The 27209-nt window shown below is 39.0% G+C and overlaps 1 protein-coding gene across 1 annotated transcript in view; it reads right to left on the bottom strand.

Annotated features, from left to right (window-relative positions):
• Positions 1–12241: 12241 nt before the first annotated feature.
• The window catches only part of dock10 (dedicator of cytokinesis 10), a 179944-nt gene continuing 164976 nt past the window's right edge, over positions 12242–27209 (bottom strand). The window contains exons 53-56 of the mRNA XM_059947468.1: positions 20115–20215; positions 15983–16121; positions 13507–13582; positions 12242–12840 (exon numbers count right to left, since the gene is read on the bottom strand). Of these exons, the coding sequence (XP_059803451.1) occupies positions 12770–12840; positions 13507–13582; positions 15983–16121; positions 20115–20215 (387 nt within the window). The 3' untranslated portion in view covers positions 12242–12769. The remainder of the gene's footprint in view (positions 12841–13506; positions 13583–15982; positions 16122–20114; positions 20216–27209) is intronic.

Below are 27209 nucleotides of genomic sequence, written 5' to 3'. Positions count from 1 at the left end.
ACCATGCAGTGCAGTTCAGCATTCAACTGGAAAGTTCCACTCAATGCTCTGCAGGCAGAGTGATGAGTTGATTTGACCGGTTTAGGCTTACAGGAAGGTGACAGTAAAATGAAAAGCCAGGTGTTGCAACAGTGGTGTGTAGAAGAGCATTTCTGAATGCATAAAATGTCAAACCTTGAAGTGGACTGGTTACAGCAGCAGAAGACCATGAACATACATTAAGTGGCCACTTTATTAGGCGGTACTCAGTAAAGTGGCCACTGAGTGTATGTCCAATTCAGGACAACGTGTGACTCAGTGGGAACCTGTAGGTGGTGGCCCGCCAAAGCACTCCCTTTTCATTCTTGGTGGTAGAATGCATCTGCTTACAGGTGCAATTGGACCAGTCTAAACAAGTAACTGCTGTGAGTTTTTCATATTGTAGTTACCATAGGGGAATGAATATTTAGGGAGGTGGAAAGTTGTGAGAGGTGTGGAGCTTTCTGAGAGCTATTGGAGTTGCAATCAATGATGCAAGTCAGGAATATTCCTTCACATCCCTTTCCCTTTGTCTTAACTCTGGAAAGATTTGTGAGGTTAGGGGAGTCACGGAATCCCCATCCTCTGACTTGATTCTGTTATCGTGATATTGACGTGGCTAGACCAGTTCCGTTTCAGATTATCAGTGACGTCTGGAAGTTGATGGTGGCAAATCCAATGTGGTACTGCCATTGAACGAGAAAGAGAAGAATTAGATGCTGAAAGTGATCATTGCTTGACACTTTTAGATATAAATGTTACTTGTTACCTGTCAACCTATGTTTCAATGTTGTGTATGTCTTACTCATGCTGGAGTGGACTAATTCGTATTCTGACGAGTCATGGATACAGCAGGATATTTTGCTGTACTGTTCTATGTTCTATGTAAATCATCCCTGAATATCCCCACTTTTGTAGAAGGAAGGTAACTGATAAACAACTTGACGGTGTCTTGGTCTTCGACACTGCTCTGAGGAACTCTTACAATGAAGTCCTGAGACTGGGATAAAGATGCATGATAACTTTGTACTTTGTTTACGTAATGAAATGGGTAATAATAGGAGAAAGAGCTTGATGGGCAGATGTGGGGGATCAGAGACTGGTTCATAATTATAGCAGTAAATAGAGGACAAACTTTAGAGGGGAATGATGGGAGCAGGTCTGGGAAAGGCCAGCAGAAAGTAAACTATCTCGAACTGGAAACAAGCAATGACCTATAGCAAAATTATTCTGGATGCAGAAGATTGGCTAGTGAAGCAATAAGAAGTTTAGCCATATTTAGTTTTTTTTTGTGAACAACCATGGCTAAAATATGAACTATTTCTGAAAAAGTAAAATTATCTGGAAACAATTACAGTTAATTTAAGGAAACACTTTTATAAGCATTTATTATTAGCTGCATAGAGCATAGACACACTTCTGGCCACAGAGAGATATTTTTCAGACAAAATACAATATCCTGAAATGAGGTATTGTCCAACTTCCAGTTAGTCTCTATTCATCTAAAGGTACTGAGCTGAATAGGTTGTTTGAATAGCATTCACTTAATTGTCTTTGTTCAGTGGTTTCTTTTATTTTAACTTTAATCAACATTTGCTCCAAAGTTATGAATAATTTTGTGCTTCAATGATGTGCTGATTTACTGCAAAAATAATTGCTAATAATAATCACTTCTGTGAATTATCATATTAAAGCTCTGAAGTATGAATCTGAATGCAAAATGCTTTGCAAAATATAAAGGATAGCTGATCGTTCTGGCACTCATGTGTGAATAACCTGGGCCTATTTGACTTGGTATAGTCGGCAATTATTTTTTCCCAACCTCAATTATGGAGTGTCTAGCCACTCCCAAATGTGCTGCTTACTACACTTAACAAAATAATACAAGCCTGTAAGTTTAGGACTGAATGGCCTAATTCTGTTCCTGTGTCTTATAATCTAATGGATTTTGCCAGGTCTTGAGGGACTGTGTATTAGGGAGTGGTTGGGTAGGTTAGGACATTCTTTCTTGAAGTGTAGGAGACTGACAGGTAAGCTTATAGAGATGTGTAAGAAAGAGTGAAAACACACCGTCTTTTACCCAGGGTTAGAGACTGAAGAAATAGAAATTTGAGGGGCAACTCATTTACACAAAGGATGGTATTAATATGGAATGAGCTGCCAGAGGAAGCTGGAGAGGAAACAGACATATCTACAGTTACATGGATTGGAAATGTTTTGAAGGTTATGAGCCAAATGCTGGCGATGACATTAGCTTGGTTGAGGCATCTTGGATGGCATGGTTATCAACGTCAGATGTTTACTGAGAAATCCAAGTGTTACCCAAAGATGGTGAGAAAGTAGAAAACAGTATTTAATATAATGGGAAGTAGATCAGGCGTACTGATCTACTTAAGTCCTTTATCTGTTTTAAATGTTTCAATGCAGAAAGAGGGAATACAGATACAGATGTACTGTATTTAATATGGTAACCAGGTGACCCTTGAATATCATTTTTTATTGTTAAGGTACACTTACGTATTCACCCAGGTAATGCTGAAATAGCTGCCTGTGTCTTTAAGAGAAAACGGCGATGTCGTTATGCACGTAAGGTTCCAGAAAGGATGTCGAATGCCAGTCGTATGGTGAGGAAAAGTGAATAATATCTGATAATATCCATGCAAATTCATTTACACTTGTTTGTAAATCTAGAATATCGGTAATTTGACATGTTTTACATGTGGATGCTTTAGATTTTCGCGAGTAAGGTATCAGTGCTGGATAGCGTGGCTGTGCAAAGTTCCATATCGGCCTAGTAAGTTAGTCTTCTCTAATTTAAACCCCAAGGCAATATATTGTAAAAATTTATTTTTCTGTATTTATTGTTTCATCGTTGAATGTGAATGTAACAGAGTAACGTGAATGTGTTAAGCTCTGTTCACGTAATGTGAGCGAGGAGAACTCGCTTCAGGGTTTAGCCTATATGTGTTTGGAATGAGATGTATTTATTTTGATGTTGTGTATAAGGTACAATGTTGTTTGTATTTTTTTTTTGAATTGTCACTACTGTATTGGTTTTGTATATTTTGTTTTAGTTATTTTTGTACTGCATATGTAACAAGGGTGTCGCCGGAAATTAAGCTGAGATTGTTACAGCAGGAACTGGTTATTTTGAAGTTTATTTTGTCGTTTTATTTTGATACCCTCTTTCTGCATTGAAACATTTAAAACAGATAAAGGATTTAAGACCCGAAAAAGTATTTGATGCCCTGCATGTGCATTTTTCCCCAGGCTCCAACAATATGATGAGAAGTCATTCAGGTGAATATTACAGATGTACAGTATTTAATATAATAGGAAGTCATTCAGGTGAATAGCGCAGATGTACAGTATTTAAGGGCAAACTAAACAATGGACTAAAATATGCTGTGAGGTCAAGGAGAGTAAGATAAAGGGCTATTCAAGCCTGATACATCAAGGCAAGCATGAAGTGGTGGGCCAAATGGCCTGCTTCTACATTATATATCCTGGCATCAATTCAGCAAGGTTTGAATAGTTACATCATCAGCTGTTTAGCATACACACCTACAGTATTTGCATGAAATGCATTGCTTGCTGTTCTAAATAATTTTCCAAATAGCATGCATTTTTTAAATGCACACTTGGGAGCTGTGATTGAAATTGGAACAAAGGCAACACCAGCAGACAATAAAATTCTTGCTTCAGATTAGGAATAACGAACAGAATCACTTAAAATAATGGTAAAATTAATTAGAAGATTTACCATTTTGCCTTGAGAACATATGATCATTGTAAAGATTTCATGACTGTATTTTGTATCTCCTCACCACGTTAATCTCTAAATACAAAACTTCGTAAAAAATTGACTAAATATATGCATTGAGGATCAAAGTTATTAGATGTTTTAAAATCAACATATATGTTAATCCACATTTCATTTCATCATACTTTCAAGTAGACACTGAAGAATGTTTTGTTTTAGTACTTCAACTAATATTTCTACAAAGGAGGCTGTGACTTAGCTTCAAATAGTACATAATTTGAATAAAAAAGCAGCTACTTTCTTAAAATTTCAAAGAGAGGAACTCAGCTATTTCTTCATTGTATATCATGGTTGAATTAAGGCACAACTTTATTGTGTAAAAACATTTCTCACTGTTTCTTTTAGCACTGAGGTGAAGGGTTAAGCAATTATCACAATTATTCTAATGTGAAAAAGGATCCCAGCATATATGATGAATAAATACTTCTCAGGCTTCAAGCTGGGTACAGGTATCGATTGTAACCAATGTTTCAATGACAAACTCTGCCATCTTTTTCAGGGATGATGCCTGGACAAGTCTAGTCTGGTTCTATTTATACACCTGTACTCTGTCCCTCCTGATTGGTTAGTCCCCATTCAATCAGGTTTCTGCTCTCACACCTTGCTTACAATCGAATTTGAATGTTCTTACTTAGAGTGAGAACTTTGTTAAAATTCTTTTTGTCAAGTCTTTTTTCGATGACTTCCTTTACCAATGACTTCCATTGGCGTAGTACGATAATTTTGTGCCATGGAAGTCAATCCAATTGAAAATGCAGTGTTCTGCTACTGCCGATTTCTCCAAGTAACCCAAATAGATACACTTTCTGTGCTTCTTGATGCAGTTCTTCCTACTTTGATTAACCATGCGATAACTATTTTGGACTCGGAGAGTCTCCACAAGGAAATAAGATGAATATGAATGACGATCCTACACATGGGTTACAAGCTGAAGGAAATCAATTGGGTCTTTGAAAGGGCTGACAGAAAAGCCAAGGAACCTAACAACAAGGAAGAACCCATCACTACAGCCTGTCTTCCGTATATATCCATGGTTTCTGGAAGGATAACCAGATCCTAAAGAAATACTGGATTAATACCATCCACAAACCCATAAGGAAGCTCAAGTCCCAGCTTAAACGAGTCAAAGATTACCTGGATTCAGGTTGGCTGGTGCTTACACAATTCCCTGTGAATGTGGAGTGATGTATATCAGCCAGGTGGGACGTGCGGTGTAAACCCACATCACGGAGCACAGGAGGTATATTCATTTAGGTAACCCGGAGAAATCGGTGGTAGCAGAACACTGCATTCACAATGGCCATAGGATTGATTTGGCGGCACAAAACTACTGTGCCATGCCAATGGCTTTTGGGACTGTCTGGTAAAGAGAGCTGTTGAAGTAAAACTAAAGGATAAGAATTTTAACAAAAATGAAGGTCTTGCTCTATGTAAGAACTGGAATTCGATTGTAAACAATGTGCAAGAGCAGAAACCTGATTGGATGAGGACTAACCAATCAGAAATGATGTAATATAGGGGTATAAATTCCAACAGACTAGACTTGCCCAGACATCATCCCAGAAGAAGATAGCAGAGTTTGTCATCGAAACATTAGTTATAATTGATTCCTGTACCCAGCTTGAAGCCAAAGAAGCATTTATTCATATTCAAATATGCTTATGCTTTCACTGGACTAAATGGGGAGGACACTAATAAACTCTTCTTGGGTTTCAAGCTGGGTACAGGTATCGATTATAACTAAGCTGCATGATCACATAACATTGAACTTTGCTTTTACATAACCTATTGAAGTTCTACCAAGTTACAATGAATATGAACAGAAGTACTTACAGAACATGCACAGGATTAAAATGTCATTGAAAAAGTAATTACTACCTTCCTTATTAATGCAATATTTAGTATCTTACACCGTCTGTGCTTTAAAATATAAGAATTAAATTTTTGTTCAATATACCAATAACTGTAAATGACACCATTTTGACTACAATCAATAATACAGAAAACTGACAAAGGAATGGCAAGTAATATTAAGTGGAGCCAATTATGACGTAGGCAACAGGAACAAATATGCATGCTGCTTGCATCTGTACACATCATGCTGTTCAGTGCCTTTCAGACCTGAGCAGGATACCCATAGCTGAGAGCCTACAACCATTTAAAGCTAGCTCGCTCTCTCCCACTTAAGGGGAAGCATATTGAACACTTACCACACCATTCCATGCCCACACTTTGATCACCTGGTTGTATTTCTACTCCCAGCATATAGGCAGAGACTAAAGACCATAACATCAGTGTGGGGAGGACCAAGAAGCTATGGTCAAGGGAAACAGAGGAACTCTTAAAGGACTGGACAATATTCAGGGATTCATCTTTGAGTCTGCTTGAATATGCCATGGTTGTCTCTGACTTCACCAACATAAGAAAGTAGCTGCATTTTTATTCAAATTCTATGCTCTTTGAAGCTAATTCAGATCTTCCTTTGTAGAAATATTTTTAAAGGACTAAAACAAAACATTTTTAGGTGTCTACTTGTAAGTACGATGAAAAGAAATGAGGATTAACATACATGTTGATTTTAAAACATCTAATAGTTTTGATCCTCTGAATGCATTTTATTTGCTAATCAAATTTGTTTTGTAAAGTTTTATATTTATCAGGTGTATGCATGAATGTGGGCCTTTGAAAACATACTGGACATACCCAAACCAAAAACAGTTTGGTTGGTAGTCAGCTGAAGCCTAGATCTGTGGCATTCATCCTGGTGACCAGAAATACAAAAACTCCAGGTACTGTCTACAAAAGGCTATTTTAAGGGTGAAATAGTAATTCCAATTGAGGTTAGAGACAGAATCGGATACACATTAGGTCTGGCAGGGTTTGCAAGTCATTGCTTCCTACAAAGTGAAACCCAATGGTGACTCCTTTGCTTGCATCTTTAGAAACAGCTGTATTTCTATCTTTATCTCTGCTTTTCCTTTTTGAGGTTCTTTTGAGGACCCTGACCTGGAGTTACATGCTGCCGTCAGTTCTTTGTGGAAATGGGACCCGTTCTTGGGGCCTCATGACCAGCCACTTTTTGATTTGCCAAGGATGTGGCCTCGAAGACTAGTGCACCTTCAGGGTGCCGGATTTTTGTGGCTCTGAAGGTGGGCAGATTTTCATTGCCATCATTGCTATCATTGCCAAATTTTCAGACGGTGTTGAGGAGGCAAACAGGAGTGAGGTAGATCAGCGGGTTGAGTGGTGACACCGCAATAACTGTGCACTCAACATCAGTAAGACCAAGGAATTGATTGTGGACTTCAGGGAGGGGGATCAGCTGTGGAAAGGGAGAGCAGTTTCCAGTTCTTGGGTGTCAATATCTCTGAGGATCTATCCTGGGTCCAACATAATGATGCAATCACAAAGAAGGCATGACAGCAGCCACATTTCATTAGGAGCTTGAAGAGAATTGATATGTTGCCAAAGACTGTCCTAAATTTCTACAGCTCTACTGCCAAGAGCATACTAACTGCTTGCACCACCGCCTGGTATGGAGCGGTTACTGCACAGGATCAGAAAAAGTTGTAGAAAGTTGTAGTCAGCCAGCTCTATCTTGAGCACTAGCGCTCCCAGTATCGAGGACACCTTCAAAAGGTGATGCCTCCAAAAGGTGGCATCCTTCATAAAGGACCCCCAACACACAGGATACGTCCTCTTGTCATTGCTACCATCAAGGAGAAGGTACAGGAGCCTGAAGACACTCACTGAACAATTCAGGAACAGTTTCTTCCCATAGAAAACCTCAGAGATAGTGGGAATGTATAATTATAGAGTCAATGCAAGAAATCAAGCCCCAGAGATCAGATATAGTGTCCCAAAAAAAACAATGAATTTGTGTTGTCAACACTGAGCAATGCATCTTAAATTTGATGGACTACCATTGTCCCAATAACCACACCAATAGCTCAATCATTCCCCCAGCTGTTTCCCAGCAATCTCAATTGATCAGTATTCACACCTAGATTTTGCATGCTTTATATGCCTGCAGAGCTTGCACTTGGCTAGTACTCAGTACATGCCGGTGTATATTCAATGTATATTGCCTGAACACATTTTATGACATTACCACTCTCAACAGGGCTTCGCAACACCAGATAAACAGTTGGTAGATAGGCACACATGCTTCCTTTTATTACAGGAGACACGATGATGCTCACTATCGGAAAGGATGGGAATAGATCCACTTTTAGATTTATTTCTCTTTCTGAAATCATACCTCCCCCTCATCTCTTGATCTCACCTGAGTGAAAGGCTGCAACTTATGTGAACTGTCACCTTTGACATTCCCTTGCCATCACTATTCTCCTACACCTTTAACCATGGGTTTTAGTCCTTTCAGGGTCCTAGGAACTGCAGGCTGTCTGGACAGTGATGGAAGAGAACAGCAAGGGAAGTGAGGAGATGGTGGTGATGAAGAACAATCATTATTCAATTTTGCAACCATAAGAACATCCAAGTATCAGTAATTAGAGGATAGTTTGGAAGTGGGTCTCGATGAGACTTAATGTGGTAATCAGTGTGGGGACAGTTGTACAAATGACATTTCTTGGGATGGCATAATTGCATAGTAAAGATGAATCTGACCATACTCTCCAGAGTACTACAGGTCACTTCCAGTATGAGCCGAGTACCAATATACTGTATTTGTTCAGTATTTTAATTCTGTACTTTGTGCTGCATATAACTAATGGATCACTTCTTTTCATTTGTCATGGTGATTCAAATAGATACAATCTGTACAATTAGATTTACTTCTAGTTCAGAAATGAGAGAAAGAACAATAAAAGAGGATATATTAGGATCCATCTAGGATTATTAATTTCATCAACGGATATGAATTGTTTTTTGAATTTTGAGTTAGGAATTAATTTAAGAATGGCTGATATTTATTATCCCTTGGAGAAACTAGTGCTCTCATCTATGAAAGCCACAAGTCAGCTTGCATTGACAAGTACACATAATGTAGATGTTGTATTAGGACAGTGCACTGGTATGTGAACACTTGATTGATTGTGAGGCAGGCAAATAGTTCTGGAAATGCATGGTGAACTTGTACTGAGGATTACAGTTACTGAACAACACACTGTGAACTGGTTATATGGCAGAGTGAGAGAGAAATAGTACATGTGAGTGAAAACTGCTAAAAGTTATGAAAGTGGCAATGTCTTTTTAAAAAGCTGTGTAAATACAGGAACTGTGTGAGACATTATCTACTCTCTCTCTCTTTCATATTTTCTTTGGCAAGCGTGTTAAAGCTTTATTTCACTGTGAAAATAGACCTTATTTTAAGTTCACAATTATTTGCAGTTTCTTATAAAGAGAAAATACAAGTCTGGATGTGCTTGTCTCCTTGCTTTAAGCTCAATTTCTTTTAAGATCTCCTTTCTGTTCCCTTTTGCCTCCTTTACAAATGTTGATTTGAACAAGTGTTGGATGGACTCTGACTGGAATTCCACAATAGTCATCTGTAATTATAGCCAGCTTTGGGGATTATGCAGGAACTCGAGTTCAGAATATGACATTCATATTCACACATTTTATTAAAAACTGTAAAGACTGAATTAATAAATTAGGAAGTAGTTTGAGCTTACTAGGATAGAATCTCAATGCTTACTGCCTCAATTTTTTTTAGGGTACTAGCCCTGATGATGACTCTTCTCCCTTGAATGTAGCTGAAAAGATAGATAAACTTCAAGAAAGGTAACATGGTTGCCATGTTGGATGAAATGTCATGATAAGCAATATCTCCCTTGACTGGTATTGGTGAGGTTTAGGAAGAAGTGTTGTGTGACTTTGCCAACAGTATACTTTGTACACCCGAGGTGACCCCAGGAAGGGTTTAACAGTATGTACAGTATGTCTCCCAAGCACAGCACAGGGGGTCTGATGAGTAGTTACAGATCAATTTCACTGGACCATTGCCAAAGTCAACAGATAAATGACATTGTGCAGCAGTTATTGATCAGTTCACCACCATGTACATACACTGAAGTAAAGAACCAAGATGATCTGGCTGAAGTGGTTATAGTGATGCCAGGAATCCAGACTCTGACCAAGGAGTGAATTTCACAGGCCAGCATGTTAAGATTGTTAAGGTGAGCATTGAACAATGTTCTGCATCCTCTATCATCTGGAGATGTGGTATGAGAAAAAGAATGAACAGGAGATTAAAGATCTCATGGGCTAAGGCCATCCAGGAGACTGAGCAAGTTGGTTCCGGTAGCTGTGATGAAACTCCGGAAACTGAGCAGGTAAAGAGAATGAAGCAAGCAGCACACCAGAAGTGTGGGTTACTTCAAAAAAATGAGATAAAGTCTCCACTTGGTTTCAACATCACAGTCGGTTTGGACAGAGTGAGCTGATGGATTTGTTTTGTGCTGTATGATTCTATGATCTGACTGTGACTTTACACACACGCAGCTCTCTGTGATAATTGATGCAGCACTAAATCAGTTGATACAGATACTTCATTGAGAATCTCATGAATTATCAGGCAGACTCAGATGAATAACAGAGTATAACTGTAAGATCAAAGAAGAAAAACTTGAAAACCTGACATAAAGAAATCATTCTGGATTATTTTATCATTGTCATAACTGGTGAGAAGATAAGCATAACCAGTAACATTAGAACCACAGCACTTGTTTAAATAAATGTAAATGCTGCCAAGCACAAGGATAAAAGAACACCTCATTATGCTCTGTTGCCAGATAGGTCTCTAGGTCAGAATGGATTTTAAATATAAAGCATAGCTAAGTTAGACCTGTTAGATGATCTGGGATAGGTTTTAAAAAAATTAAAAAGTTTAAATACATGAGGCTGGAAATCATCTTGCATCCTCTAATGGCCTTAAAACAACCTTCTGGATTACCCACAAATGCTGCATGAATATCAGGACGCCTAACTGCAAGGTGTGCAGAACATTGTTGGGGGAGTCCCACACTGGAAATGACAGCATAGGCATTGGTGTGGCATTTCCTAGGGCTGGCATTTAGACTCGCCGGGATGGTCTCCGCAGCCAGCTCCTATGGAGATATTCAGCTACAGCTGCTAATAGATGCTGCAATTGATGAAGCTGTTTGGGGAGCTGCCCCAGAGATTAAAAGGAACTGCACACGCAAATGAAGAACAATACCCTAAGGAAGCATACTGGTTTTGTAACACGTAAGTACCTTTGACAAGAGTTTGCCTGGGAGGTGTCTGAAAGGATATGAGTCAAGTCTCATTAACTCCAGCAATTTCAGGAAGCTTAAAATGCAGGGTATGCCCGTTTCAGCTTTGACTGTTCTTGTGGCTTGAAAAGAAGCAGAAGACTTCTCTCTTAGGTAAAGGAGTTTGGGTGTGGTGATGAGCAGTAATCTGAGAGCAGCATCAGTTTGAAATGATTCTGAGGGTAGAGAAATGACCTAGATGGTAATCTTGACTTGCACAGTCAAAACATTTCATATCTGTGTGCAAAGCAAAATTTAGCACCATCAAGTTACAAGCTGCAGAGAAGATGAACCTTTTACGGGTGAGCAAAACAAAGTTGTCTGTTGGCCCAGTAACAACTTCTCTTTTCAATTCTAGTCAGCTTGAAATATCATGAGAGACAGATTTTTCACAATGCTATTCTATTCACATCCTTTGGAGTTAGCTTTTTTGTTGAATAAGATTGGGAGATCAGATGGAAAGCCCACAAAAAAAGCAGGCACAAAGAAACTCAGAAATATATATAAATTTGTGTTCTCTTTTTGACAGCATGCAGCATTTTATTAGGAGCTGTGTGACTGAATTTCAGATCCAAGCTGTGTAAACACGCAAAAATATTTAAGGAAACCCAAATGTGGGAATGGAATTCAGATTGCTTTTAAAACTTAGGGGTTTGGACCAAGAGATTTACCAATCCAGCTGAATTCTACCTTTAAATTTAGAAGGTCAGCACAGTAGCATGGTGGTTAGCACAACATTTTACAGTATCAGCGACCGGGATTCAATTCCCGCTGCTGCCTGTAGGAGCTTGTACCACATGGGTTTCCTCTCACAGTCCAAAGACATACTAATTGGTGGTTAACTGGATATTGTAAATTGTCCTTTGATTAGTCTAGGATTAAATCGGGGGCAGCTCAAAGGGCCAGAAGGGCCTATTCCCTGCTGTATGTTGATAAATTAATAAACAATTTTCAGCTTGTAAATCCATGCTCATTATTTGTTACTCTTTTATATATTCACTTGGAAGTCTGGTGATGGTAGTGCCTCATCACTATCAAGGCTTATGATTTATGGTTCTATTTTTTGTCAGCATTCCTATTGTTTCCAACAATAAGCATTTGTAAAGCATGTTTCTAAAAAACTTCCAATATATTTACTCAAAATTTTACATATTTTATTAAAAACATTGTTACTTTACTGTTAAATTCATTTCACCAGGCTGTCCATTTAATTTCACTGTGAAAGATCTATTTTACACATGAATGTCAATATTTACAATTAAAATAGCCAATAAAGGTTATAAAATACCAATATTTCCATTTAAAACAGTACTAGCAAACAAAATGTTAGATATGAAATAGTTTACTGAAAGCACTGTACATTTATACTGCATCTATTATACATATCCAATGGTGTAATAAAAGTTGCAGAACAATAAAAATATGTAATAGTGCATATATTGCAGGAATGATGCAAAGACAAATTACAAGTTGAGTTTGTAACACTAGTTTGCAATTGTAACTTCAGGAAAATAAAACAATCTTTGTACATTATACATTTAATTTGATACTTCTAACTTTTCCCATATTATAAATCTGACATCAATTTCATAAGAGTTTACTAAAGAGAAACTGGTGTTACTCTGAACTTGTTGTCACTGTTACTGCTTGTAAATGGTTGGAGACGGTAGTTCTACTGATTACTCTGAGCATGTGCTGTCGTTCCATTCCTTGTTGTTTTGTCGTATCCTCCCCGTATACAACCTGTTTAACAAATAAGAATGAAAGCACCTTTTTAACTCAAGTGATAATACCATATTTTTGCAGAAATTTGAAGACAAGAAATGGCATATTGCCTACCATGGAACTCAAATTATAATATGTATAAACTTCCTAGAACCAACATCTTAACTGTAAAATCGATATTTATATTTCAAGCTTGACATTTTGTGACAAGCCATCCATTCCACATAATATTATGGTTGCACATATAACTAGATACCCATACAGATATAATCGTATACTTATCAAGACAAAAGCTACTTCATACCCCTGGCAATGCAAATATCAACTCATAATTGACTGAACATGCACTTGTTCACTGGCCAGTAACTTCACCATTAAAATTATGTATTTGATGATAACAATGATGAATCTTTACTCACAAAACCCCTCAAGCTGCTTTGCTGACAGCTGAACTTTTAAATGTCAACAGCACACTAGCTAAGTACTAAACTCAAGGAGACACTACTTTCAATACTGTACCTTGGACTGTTTGAAAGTGAGCAATGTCAAAAGATCCATGCAATTCTGTCATGTGACTTTTCTTTTTGAGTCATCATTAAATAAAGAAATGAAAAGAGAAGTTCAAGTACAAATCCAGAAATCACAGACAGTAAGAAATGACCCACAAAGAGGAAAGAGACATACCAGTATTGGGAGCAGTAGTGAAGGAGATAATAGACTGAGAAGAGTAGAAGCTTGAGAAAGTGAAATCAGAATTCAGCTGCCAGAGAGAAATAAACATACATTGAGTAAATGTGTTCTATTGCTGTTCAAATATCATATTACAAATAGTTTGATGTTTAAATTACAAACATTTATATTTTTAAAAATGCAGACTTGCTTTTTGCGAAGTACTACCAGTTATCCAATAAAAGTATGAATCACAAGTGTCCAACTAAATATCTCTCCCTCCTCTTAAAACATTTATTTATGGCTGCAGTTCTAGATTTCACTAACAAAACCAGTTTCCCCCACTATCATTTTCTGAGGTATGATTCCTGCAAGTAATGAACAGCCATTTCACTTCTTCCGTTCAGACTGTAAACTGAAGTAATTATTGCCTTTCCTAGAATTCAGATCTGCCAATCACAAAGGAATTGAATACATTGTGCCTAGTAGAGTTGGCAATTTTTCTTCTTCCTATCCCTTGCCTGGACAATTGCAAGACTACACTGAGAACTTCTAAAAGTGCAGATGAAGTAAATGGTCTGCACCTATTTGCCATACTTTTTTACACTCTTCTAAAACATTAACTTTGCAAAAGAGAAGGTAAATAATGCATGATCATTTAATACAGAACTTTTTTTTTAATTTTGAAGTTAGAGATATTCCTAAATTTATCATCACTGCAGAGTGTTAGGTTTTGTACTCCAGAGATTAATCAATAGAAAAACACGGGAGCTTGGGAAAATGTGTCTACCTCATTGTCACTTTAGTGAAGTTCATATATATGATGTGGTGGCGTCATGACATTTGCCATTCACATACTTATACACAGAATTCATAATGAATTATGTAAGTAAAGAATGCGTAATCAAACAATATATTTACAATATTACTGAAAAATTAAATGCAAAACTTTCCTCCCTGCTTAGCTATAAACTCCAACTCAATATAGAATGTATCTCAAATATATACACAGTGAACTATAAAATATAACTACTACATAGACATCCATAACATAGTAAATTTTAAATTGTCCCACTTAGGGCTAAAGATTTAATTGTTGTGGAGGATTTCTTCCTCTTGTGGGATAATGTATTTCATGAGTGGGTGGTCACTCTACTTGGCAAGTGAGGCTTGAGACTGTGAAACAATCCCAGGCTCTGGTTGTACGAGTTGACTCTAGGACTGCAAGAAGTGGGCCTGACAGCTATGGACACCTTTTTTTTCTGGACATGTAGGCATCCTGTACAGTATGTGGCAAGCTGATCAATCTGTTGATCCATTCCAGGCCACCAGTCAAAGCTTCAAGCCATCACTTTAATTTTGACCACATCAAATCGGGGAGCTGGAGTTTCTGCTGCACATTCTAGCCAGTTTGGGTTGCCATGGAGACCTGAGAGAGAAAGGGGTCTTTACTGATTTCCCTTTCTATCATTAATTCTATAATATGGAGATTTTTGATTTGCATTATGGAGAATATGTCAAAAGGAGTATTCTTTGTAAAATTTTCAAGTATTTCCTTTTCAGAGTTATGACTAAATAGCTCTTTTCATTATAGTTTAGTAGTTTTCTTCTGATTTTGAATACTATAGCTAAATTAACCAAAGCTTTAAATAAAAAGCCGATTGCAAGTTTGAACAGAAGAGTAGTTGCATAGTATCTAGATACCATGAATTTACATAGCTATTTAAAGTTGAAATTGATGGAAGAGATTGATGACTGCAGAACATAATACTTGTCTCCTTGGTAAAATTGTCATTAGTTGAATAAATAACTAGAAATGTGATAATTGAAAACAGAAATGCTTGAATTAATAGACCTTTGTATATTTTATGCTGCATTCTGATTATTCACTTAAGGTTGATGGGCGTAAAATCTAAAGGAGATGGTGGTATTTTTTGTATCCATTCAGTTTGCTTTTAAACTGATTGCTAGACATGTCAAATAGGAAAACTTACGAGAAGTGATCACATACTATGGATCTCTATCCTACTATGGACAATTATTTAGAAAAACATTGCTCTAGTCTAGACTAAGAGTTCTAACCGAAAAAAAAGTTGGTACAGAATTCGGTTTTCAGGTCAAAATATGCAGTGATGATTTTAAACACACTAACTGATGGAAGTCAGTTACCTTTCCTTTGCCCAGAAACCAAGGAATTAAGGCTTCCAACTTTGCCTTTGGCGTTCTAACATCCTGCAGAAAAACTACCTGCTACTTTTGTATCTGCTTTTTGACTCTTACCATCAACCTGGGGCAACCTTCACTTTATTTTTACCTCCCAATTTCCCACCTTCGGAACTGGCTGTTTATAATAACAAAACTATTAAGCAATATTTTCAAAATCCCAAACTTCCCTCTGTAGCCACCATTCTTGGTATGACACCCATGCATATATGGAACAGGATAAACAGTGCAGCTTACAGGATGGCATGAGTTACAGCGTAATACTAACCTGCTCATTCATGACTGTAGACAACTCACTGAGCAGATCTCTATAGTGAGATTTCATCTCTTCCTGGTACTCTAATTGGTCTTCTTTAATTAGCCGTTCGTTAACCTCCAGAGCATGCCCACATGCAGCTGCAAATTGTCTGTGTGGACAAGATCAAAGACAAAATTACTGAGCTAATTACTAATTTTCTTCTCAATGACTTCTGATACATCTTCAGTGATCTAATAGCTTTGCAAACAAATAATCAATTGTTGCGAGGGATTGGGATTATAGCTCCATCAGCAAGTTAATTAGCTCTTATAAAATTTTATTAACAAAAAATTTTTTGATAACTTTATAGAGAGAAAGAAATTGGTTGTTTATCAAAGAAGTTATATCAATGTAGATTGTACAATACGAACAATAAAAGAAGTTTGCTCAGATGCTGATCTAAGAGACTCAGCAAACATTGTTCATTATAGGTGTCATTTCCGTGGCTGACAACTATATTGTCACAGGTCCAATGCTGTAGATGTATAAAAGTTTTGTGTGTAAACCTGATTTGAGGGATATAAATCTTGCACAGAGCATGTCAACATGAGCCCACTATAGCCATTGGCTCTTCAATATACTACACCCAATTTTTAAGCTTTCAGGATAGATGGTTAAAACATGAAATAATCTCTTTGAATCAGAAGGCTTGAGTAATAACAAATACTGAAGTGACACAAAGAGTAGGATTTTGTGTGGTCAAGAGAAATCGAAGTGCTCTCAAATTCTTTTATGATTGATTTTTCAGCTCTGCTGTCTGGAGATCCACACGAGACACACTGATACGATGACTAGAGCCCCAGAACTGACTTGGTACAGCACAATACAGGCCCTTCAGCCCACAAAGTTATGCTGAACATTACCCTACCTCAGTAATTACTAGGTTTACCTATAGCCCTCTATTTTACTAAGCTCCGTGTACCTATCTAAAAGCCTCTTAAAAAACCCTATTGCATCTGCCTCCACCACGGTTGCCAGCAGCCTCTTCCATGCACTCACCACTCTCTGAGTAAAAAACTTACCCCTGACATCTACTCTGTACCTACTCCCCAGCACCTTAAACTTGTGTTCTCTTGTGGCAACCATTTCAGCCCTGGGGAAAAGCCTCTGACAATCTACATGATCAATGCCTCTCATTATCTTATACACCTCTATCAGGTCACCTCTCATCCTCCATCGCTCCAAGGAGAAAAGGCCAAGGTCACTCAACCTATTCTCATAAGGCATGCTCCCCAATCCAGGCAACATCCTTGTAAATCTCCTCTGCACCCTTTCTATGGCTTCCACATCCTTCCTATAGTGAGGCGACCAGAACTGAGCACAGTACTCCAAGTGGGGTCTGACCAGAGTCCTATATAGCTGCAACATTCCTAAATTCAATTCCACGATTGAGGAAGGTCAATACACCGTATGCCTTCTTAACCACAGAGTTAACCTGCGCAGCTGCTTTGAGTGTCCTATGGACTCGGACCCCAAGATCCCTCTGATCCTCCACACTACCAAGAGTCTTACCATTAGTACTATATTGTGCCATCACATTTGACCTACCAAAATGAACCACTGCACACTTGTCTGGGTTGAACTCCATCTGCCACTTCTCAGCCCAGTTTTGCATTATATCAATGTCCCATTGTAACCTCTGACAGCCCTCCACACTATCCACAACACCCCCAACCTTTGTGTCATCAGCAAACTTACTAACCCATCCCTCCACTTCCTCATCATTTATAAAAATCATGAAGAGTAAGGGTCCCAAAACAGATCCCTGAGGCACTTCACCGGTGACGGACCTCCATGCAGAATATGACCCGTCTACAACCACTCTTTGCCTTCTTGTGGGCAAGCCAGTTCTGGATCCACAAAGCAATGTCCCCTTGGATCCCATGCCTCCTTACTTTCTCAATAAACCTTGCATGGGGTAAGGCATGGGCTCGTAAGGCATGACCTGCCCTTGACAAAGCCATGCTGACTACTCCTAATCATATTATACCTCTCCAAATGTTTATAAATCCTGCCTCTCAGGATCTTCTCCATCAACTTCTCCATCACTGAGGTAAGACTCACTGGTGTATAATTTCCTGGGCTATCTCTACTCCCTTTCTTGAATAAAGGAACAACATCTGCAACCCTCCAATCCTCCAGAACCTCTCCCGTTCCCATTGATGATGCAAAGATCATCGCCAGAGGTTCAGCAACCTCCTCCCTCACCTCCCACAGTAGCCTGGGGTACATCTCATCTGGTCCCGGCGACTTATCCAACTTTATGCTTTCCAAAAGCTCCAACACATCCTGTTTCTTAATATCTACCTGCTCAAGCTTTTCAGTCTGCAGCAAGTCATTACTACAATCACTAAGATCCTTTCCATAGTGAATACTGAAGTAAAGTATTCATTAAGTACCTCTGCTATTTCCTCTGTTACCATACACACTTTCCCACCATCACACTTAATAGGTCCTATTCTTTCACGTCTTATCCTCTTGCTGTTCACTTACTTGTAGAATGCCTTTGGGTTTTCCTTAATTTTGCCCACCAAGGCCTTCTCATGGCCCCTTCTTGCTCTCCTAATTTCCTTCTTAAGCTCCTTCCTAGTAGCCTTAAAATCTTCTAGATCTCTGACATTACCTAGCTCTCTGAACCTTTTTCAAGCTTTTCTTTTCTTCTTGACTAGATTTATTACAGCCTTTGTACACCACAGTTCCTGTACCCTACCATAACTTACCCGTCTGATTGGAACGTACCTATACAGAACCCTACACAGGTATCCCCTGAATATTTGCCACATTTCTTCTGAACTTTTCCCTGAGAACATCTGTTTCCAATTTAAGCCTCCAATTTCCTGCCTGATAGCCTCACAATTCCCCTTACTCCAATTAAACACTTTTCTAACTTATGTGTTCCTATCTCTCTCCAATGCTATGGTAAAGGAGATAGAATTATGATCACTATCTCCACGATGCTTTCCCACTGAGAGACCTGACATCTGACCGGGTTCACTTCCCAATACCAAACCAAGTACAGCCTCTCCTGTTGTAGGCTTATCTACATATTGTGTCAAGAAACTTCCTGAACACACTTAACAAACTCCACCCCATCTAAACCCCTCGCTCTAGGGAGATGCCAATCGATATTTGGGAAATTAAAATCTCCCATCACAACAACTTCGTTATTATTATACCTTTCCAGTTCTCTAAAATCATAGTTCATTTTTGAAGTAACATCCCCAAATCTGCATATTCTATATTGCTTCATAGTTGCTAAAGTAATCAATTCTTATGCTAATTTCCAGTACATTATAAATTTGGGATGTGCTAGAAATCTGATATTAAAATAGATTACTGGAAATACTTAGCAGTTAGATAGTATCTTTGGAGCTATGTTAGTGATCTGAAAGATTAATTTGTTTTCTCTATCTACAGATGCTGCCTGATTTGCTGAGTATTTCCCAACACTTCTGGTCTTTATTTTCCAGATTTCCTTCATCAGCAGTTTTTGTCTGGTTATCAATATGATGCCAAGCCTTCTTGTTTTCCTTCCTCTTCCAGAGTAATTATTCTTACTTTCTAACATGTTAAAATATTTAGTTAGTTATTGCATAGACAAAGATGGAATTTCCCAAGCAGGCTTAGATCCTTATACTATATAAAGACATCTTTCTTTTCAAGTCAACAGCACCAGAAGAAAAAATAATATATATGTCTAAACAACAGAACCTGTAAAACTGAAATTTTAAAAAACAGCAAAGGTCTGGAATCACACAGCTAGTCAGGCAGTATCTGTGCAAAGAGAAATGGTTAATAACAGTTAATATTTCATTTTGGGGACTTTCATCAAGACTAGGATGAAAGAAAAGCAAGTTTGTTTTTGGCAGTAAAGGTGGTGGGAGAGATATGAATATAGCAAAGGAAATATCTCTGATTGGGTGAGTCCAATGGAATAATAGGTGTTTTTCTTTCCACAGGTGTTGCCTTCTTACTGCGAGATTCTGGAATGCTCCGTTCATGGGGGGATCTGTTTGCTTCATTTCTAATCAGGAGAGTGTGTGAGAATAATCAAGAAAATTAATCTTCAGTAGTCCAATATTGAACTTGCCAAAAAGCTTACCTGAAAATTTCTTTCAGGAGCTTTACTTGGTTGTCTGGATATTTTTTTGCATTTGTTTCCTCAAGAAAAGCCCAAGCATAAGCCATAGGTCCTGCATTTACCTGAACAAACAAGGATATGACTTGATAAGAACTACAGCAAATTAGTAAAATACGCAGAAAATCAAAAGAAATGGGTGTGGTACTATAAGCACATTGTATGAATTTAGAATCACTGTGTAGAAGATATTAACACAAACAAAACTTCAAGTTCAGTCTTTCCCGAAATAACTTACCTGTTTTCATGAAATCCCATTTACTTGACTAACCAAGGATAAGCAATTAAAATCTTTAAGGTAAAGCAATTCTAATACACGTCTGTACCATGATGTCCTTTAATCCAACTGAACTAGTTTCTGTTTACAAGTCTTGTTCACATTATCGAAAGAACTGAAGGACTTTGTAAATATAATGAATATTTGATCGCCCATTTCTGCATTTAAGTTATACTGTAAATATCTAACACCCAATGTTTAACACAATAATTTTTTTAATGCTCCATAGAGCCAGCAGATTTTTTTTGAGATTTACTCTGAAGTTGAAGTTGAGAGCTATGACTCTTGTCCTCTTAAACTTTGCACTCACATTCAAAGAAAGTAACTCGAAGATAAAAATGCTTTCTTTTTCCTAAGCTACAACGTAATGACATCATTATATATATATATCTCCTTTCATGTCTTACAACATTCTGATCCAAACTAGCCATGTTCTTGATTTGGAACACTTAAAAATGAATTTGGAACAGAAATAAATAACCTTAGATTATTTTTATTACTCAGTTTATGAAAAGCTGTTGTTGAAATGGGAGTTGGTGTGTAATCACAAAGTATAAAAAGAGTGATTGAGGAAACTAAGTACAATGTTATCATCATCATAGGTACCTAAAACAGAATATCAAATGATACCTAAAAATATGTTAGAAGCCAAACTCTATTTACTTGGATTAAAATCATTGATTCAACTGTGGCCATTGCACTTACTTTATGTAAAAAAATTAATCTATAATGCCCCCTCTTAAACAATTTGTGGAGAAGATAATTTCCCTATAGTAAATTTGGATTTACTCAGGGTGTTTATTTTGTTAACCAATCTCTATTTGGCATTCTGCCATAGAAGTACGGCACCATGTATTATAAGTAATGATACTTAATGTAATCATTTTATGCCCAATTTTGCCTGTGGAGGTTTTTATTTATGTTGTAAAGTGGCAAGAATGTACATGCACAGCCAAGTGATGAAAGGATTGAATGGAATGTAAAATTATATCAGGGGATTGTTTATTAATAAATAAATTATTACTGATCAACGGTACTCACTTGCACCTATTTGAAAAGCCAGGAGTTTTAGATCTACTCTAGAGGCATGCACAGATAATCTACACAGCTACTTTAATATTGTACTGAGAGACTGCTGTACATCGTTGGTGATTATCTTTGTAAATTTAGCATGAGCCTGTCTGCAAGGCTCAAACTAATCAAATCTCACAGCAGTGTGGTCAAGAACATTTCTAACTTTTATTAAAACTGAGCAAGCCACGCAAATAAACTACAAGCACTGCAAATTTAATGTAACAGAAGATTTTATAGAAAACTATGTGGTAAAATGTTACGTTGCCCTGTGGTTCCTCAAAACATCTTGGGATAGAAATTTTTGTCAATTTTTAGACCAGTTGTTGTTGAAGGTTGGCTATACATTGTTTAGATTAGACGTGATATTATTTCTTCAGCGGTTTGGACGGAGCACGACTGTGCCAGCACGTGGAGGTCGGCCAGTAAAAACAGCGGGAAGAGTTCAAAAGCAAGCAGATTTGAAAAGGTGACAGTTATTGAGTTGAAAGGGTGACAGTTATTACTTCAGCAGTTTGAACAGGGCACGACTGCGCAAGCGTGTGGAGGTTGGCCAGTAAGAACAGTGGGAGGAGTTTAAAATGAAGACAGATTTACAGAGCGGGCATCGGAGGAGCAGGCAATGGAGTAGAGGGAGACAGAGTAGGAAGGCTTTGGCTCAATGGGGCTTCGGTGATAAAGGGTCGTGGCCAGATAGGTTATCTGTTTAAAATACAGACAAAGTATGTGCGTGAGGCCAGTTTTCCTGTGCTCGGTGTCAGAGGTCCTGGAGACTCCCAGCCTCCTGGACGACTACATCTGCATCAGATGTGTCGAGCTGCAGCTCCTTAGGGACTGGACCGGGTTAGGGATCTGAAACTGCAGTTCGATGACCTTCGTCTGGTCAGGGAGAGTGAGGAGGTGATACAGGCAGGTAGTCACCCTGGGACCACAGGAGAGAGAAGTGGGTAACAGTCAGGAGAGCAAAGGGCAAGAAGCAGATACTAGAGAGTACCCCAGTGGCTGTCCCACTTAATAATAAGTATTCCTGCTTGAGTACTGTTGGGGGGGTGCGGCCTACCTGGGGAAAGTAACAGTGGTCGTGCCTCTGGCACAGAATCAGGCCCTGTGGCTCAGATGGGTAGGGAAAGGAAGGGGATGGCAGCAATGATAGGGGACTCTATAGTTAGGGGGTCAGATAAGGGATTCTGTGGATGCAGGAGAGAAACTCAGATGGTAGTTTGCTTCCCAGGTGCCAAGGTCTGGGATGTTTCTGATCGCATCTGCAATACCTTGAAGTGGGAAGGAGATCAGCCAGAGGTCATGGTACATATTGGTACCAATGACACAGGTAGGAAAAGGGAGGAGGTCCTGAAAAATGACTCCAGGGAGTTAGGAAAGAAGTTGAGAAGCAGGACCTCAAAGGTAGTAATCTTGGGATTATTGCCTATGCCACGTGACAGTATAGGAATAGAATGGGGCGGAGGATAAATATGTGGCTGAGGGATTGGAGCAGGAGGCAGGGATTCAGATTTCTGGATCATTGTGACTTCTTCTGGAGCAGGTGTGACCTGTGCAAAAAGGACGGGTTGCACTTGAATCCCAGAGGGAACAGTATCCTGGCGGGAAGGTTTCCTAAGACTATTGGGGAGAGTTTAAGGTAGAATTGCTGGGTGGTGGGAAATGAACTGAAGTGACAGAGGAAAGGGAGGTTGGCTCACAAATAGAGAAAGTTTGGAGACAGTGTGAAAGGGAAGATAGGCAGGTGATAGAGAAGGGATGCGCTCAGTCTGATGGCTTGAGATGTGTTTATTTTAATGCGAGGAGTATCATGAATAAAACGGATGAGCTTAGAGCGTGGATCAGCACTTGGAGATATGATGTGGTGGCCATTACAGAGGATTGGATGGCTCAAGGTCAGGAATGGCTAATTCAAGTGCCGGGTTTTAGATGTTTCAGAAAGGTTAGAGAGGGAAGCAATAGAGCTGGGGGTGTGGCACTCTTGATCAGAGATAGTGTCATGGCTGCAGGAAAGGAGGAAGTCATGGAGGCATTGTCTACAGAGTCTCTGTGTGTGAAGTTAGGGATAGGAAGGGATCAATAACTCCACTGGATATTTTTTATAGACCACCCAATAGTAACAGGGACATTGAGGAGCAGATAGGGAGACAGATTCTGGAAAGGAGTAATAATAACATGGTTGTTTGGTGGGAGATTTTTATTTCCCAAATATTGATTGGCATCTCCCTAGAGTGAGGGTTTTAGATGGGGTAGAATTTGTTAGGTGTGTTCAAGAAGGTTTCTTGACAAAATATGTAGATAAGCCTACAAGAGGAGAGGCTGTACTTGATCTGGTATTGGGAAATGAACCAGGTCAGGTGTCAGGTCTCTCAGTGGGAGAGCATTTTGGAGATAGAGATCACAATTCTATCTCCTTTACCATCGCATTGGAGAGGGATAGGAACAGACACGTTAGGGAAATGTTTCATTGGAGGAAGGGGAAATATGAGGCTATCGGGCAGGAACTTGGAAGCATAAATTGGAAACAGATGTTCTCAGGGAAATGTATGGAAGAAATGTGGCAAATGTTCAGTGGATATTTGTGTGGGGTTCTCAGTAGGTATGTTCCAATGAGACATGGAAAGGATGGTAGGGTACAAGATCTGTGGTGCATAAAGGCTGTTGTAAATCTAGTCAAGAAGACGAGCTTACGAAAGGTTCAAAAAACTAGGTAGTGATATGCATCTAGAAGATTATAAGACTAGCAGGAAGGAGCTTATGAAATTAGGAGAGCCAGATTGGGCTATGAGAAGGCCTTGGTGGACAGGATTAACAAAAACACCAAGACATTCTACAAGTATGCAAAGAGCAAGAGGATGAGATGTGAGAGAATAGGACCAATCAAGTGTGACAATGGAGAAGTGTGTATGGAATTAGAGGAAATAGCAGAGGTACTTAATGAATACTTTGCTTCAGTATTCACTACGGAAAAGGATCTTGGCAATTGTAGTGATGACTTGCAGTGGACTGAAAGCTTGAGAACGTAGATATTAAGTAAGGGGATGTGCTGGAGGTTTTGGAAAACTTCAAATTGGATAAGTCACTGGGAATGGATGGGATGTACCCCAGGCTACTGTGAGAGGTGAGAGAGGAGATTGCTGAGCCTCTGGCAATGATCTTTGCATCAACAATGAGGACAGGAGAGGTTCCAGAGGATTGGAAAACTGCAGATGTTGTTCCCTTATTCAAGAAAGGGCATAGGAACAGCCCAGGAAATTACTGGCCAGTCAGTCTTACTTCAGTGGTTGGTAAATTGATGGAGAAGATCCTGAGAGGCAGGATTTATGAACATTTGGAGAGGCATAATATGATTAGGAGTAGTCAGCATGGCTTTGTCAAAAGCAGGTTGTGCCTTATGAGCCTGAATGAATTTTTTGGGGATGTGACTAAGCACATGGATGAAGGTAGAGCCATAGATGTACTGTATATGGATTTTAGCAAGGCATTTGATAAGGTACCCCATGCAAGGACTATTGAGAAAGTAAGGAGGTATGGGATCCAAGGGGACATTGCTTTGTGGATCCAGAATTGGCTTGCCCACAAAAGGCAAAGAGTGGTTGTAGATGGGTTATATTCTGCATGGAGGTCGGTGACCTGTGGTGTGCCTCAGGGATCTGTTCTGGGACCTTTCTCTTTGTGATTTTTATAAATGATCTGGATGAGGAAGTGGAGGGATGGGTTAGTAAATTTGCTGATGACACAAAGGTTTGGGGTGTTGTGGATAATGTGGAGGGCTGTCAGAGGTTACAACGGTACATTGAAAGGATACAAAACTGGGCTGAGAAGTGGCAGATGGAGTTCAATCCAGATAAGTGTAAGGTGGTTCATTTTGGTAGGTCAAATATGATGGCAGAATATAGTATTAATAGTAAGACTCTTGGCAATGTGGAGGATCAGAGGGATCTTGGGGTCCGAGTCCATAGGACACTCAAATCTGCTGCACAGGTTAACTCTGTGGTTAAGAAAGCATACGGTGCATGGGTCTTCATCAATCGTGGGATTGAGTTTAAGAGCTGAGAGGTAATGTTGCAGCTATATAGGACCCTGGTCAAACCCCACGGAGTACTGTGCTCAATTCTGGTCACCTCACTACAGGAAGGATGTGGAAACCATAGAAAGGGTGCAGAGGAGATTTACAAGGATGTTGCCTGGATTGGGGAGCATGCCTTATGAGGATAGGTCGAGTGAACTCGGCCTTTTCTCCTTGGAGTGACAGAGGATGAGAGGTGACCTGATAGAGATGTACAAATGATGAGAGGCATTGATCATGTAGATAATCAGAGGCTTTTCCCCAGGGCTGAAATGGCTAGTATGAAAAGGCATAGTTTTAAGGCCCTTGGAAGTAAGTACAGAGGAGATATCAAGGGTAAGTTTTTTTACGCAGAGAGTGGTGAGTGTGTGGAATGGGTTGCCGGTGGTGGAGGCGAAAACATTAGGGTCTTTTAAGAGACTCCTGGATGGCTACATGGAGCTTAGAAGAATAGTGGGCTATGGGTAAGCCTTGGTAGTTCTAAAGTAGGGACATGTTTGGCACAACTTTGTTGGCTGAAGGGCCTGTACTGTGCTGTATGTTTTCTATGTTTCCTTGCAATACATTGTTTATACACTGAGAAATAAAGAGAGGCAATGTCTTCAGAGGATCAGCAATTAAAGCTCCACTCCAGGTCATTCATCATAGCAACTGGATTTTCACTGAACTGCATTATGGGATTCCTTTTAAAACTTCATGATGGGAAGAGCATTGCCGTAAGAACTGCTATAGTTTAGTGAGGGCTGTCACTTGATTAGTTATAAATATATCCTTGCAAGTAAAACCCATAATTCCTCAAGGACCTGTTGGGCATCATCTATAATCCCAAGTATATTTTCTATTCTCACATGTTATGCAGTTCTCTTCTAATCAAGAGGCTGTAACTACAGATTGGGAAAGTATTTTTCATCAGAAAGTAAAATTATCTACCCAAAATTTAATTGTGAAAAATATGTTTTATACAATTGACTTGTAGTAAAAAGAAAATTCTAGACTGAGAGGACCAAGTGTACAGTTCCATGTGGCCTAAGCATGAAAGATTGCTAGCAGGAAGCAGATCTTGGCATCCCTGTTTAAACATTAGACTTTAGATATGAGATGTGGAAACTGACAGAATCTTATCTAAGAAGGCATGCCAAAGAGGAAGGAAAAATTCGCTTCAAATGCTCTTTGAAGTGTAGGCATCACTCATACTTTTGCAGAAGACAACAACTGGTGTAATGTTCTAAGTATTTTCCTGGTAAGGCTTTCTTTTTTATGGTGAGTGTTCTGATATTTTGACTCTCTTCCTGGGCATTCACTACCTCATTTGATCTAGCAGCAGAGAAGCAGGATGCCCAAGGATGTTGCCAAAACACAATATTCCCTGCATCAGATCATCCCAAGCCACAGCTCTTCCAGATGAAATTTGTCACTTTAAGAGCATCTGTATACATTCTTTGAACCATTGAACCAAACACAACAAACAAGCTCTGCAAGTAGGTTTGAAATTCACATGTGACTCCCCAAATTATGGCAATTAGTTCTCACAGTTACACAGATGAACCACAAACTGGTCTCCTCATGTCAATCACTGCTTGCAAACCTCATGAATTTTTAAAATCATTCCCCAGCCACCTCAGACAAAACTGACACATGTTCA

Source organism: Hypanus sabinus, chromosome 2 (genome assembly GCF_030144855.1).
Source record: "Hypanus sabinus isolate sHypSab1 chromosome 2, sHypSab1.hap1, whole genome shotgun sequence".
NCBI classification, from domain to species: Eukaryota; Metazoa; Chordata; class Chondrichthyes; order Myliobatiformes; family Dasyatidae; genus Hypanus; species Hypanus sabinus.
The sequence above is the reverse complement of the archived record's forward strand: the minus strand, read 5'-3'. Positions and strand labels throughout refer to the sequence as shown.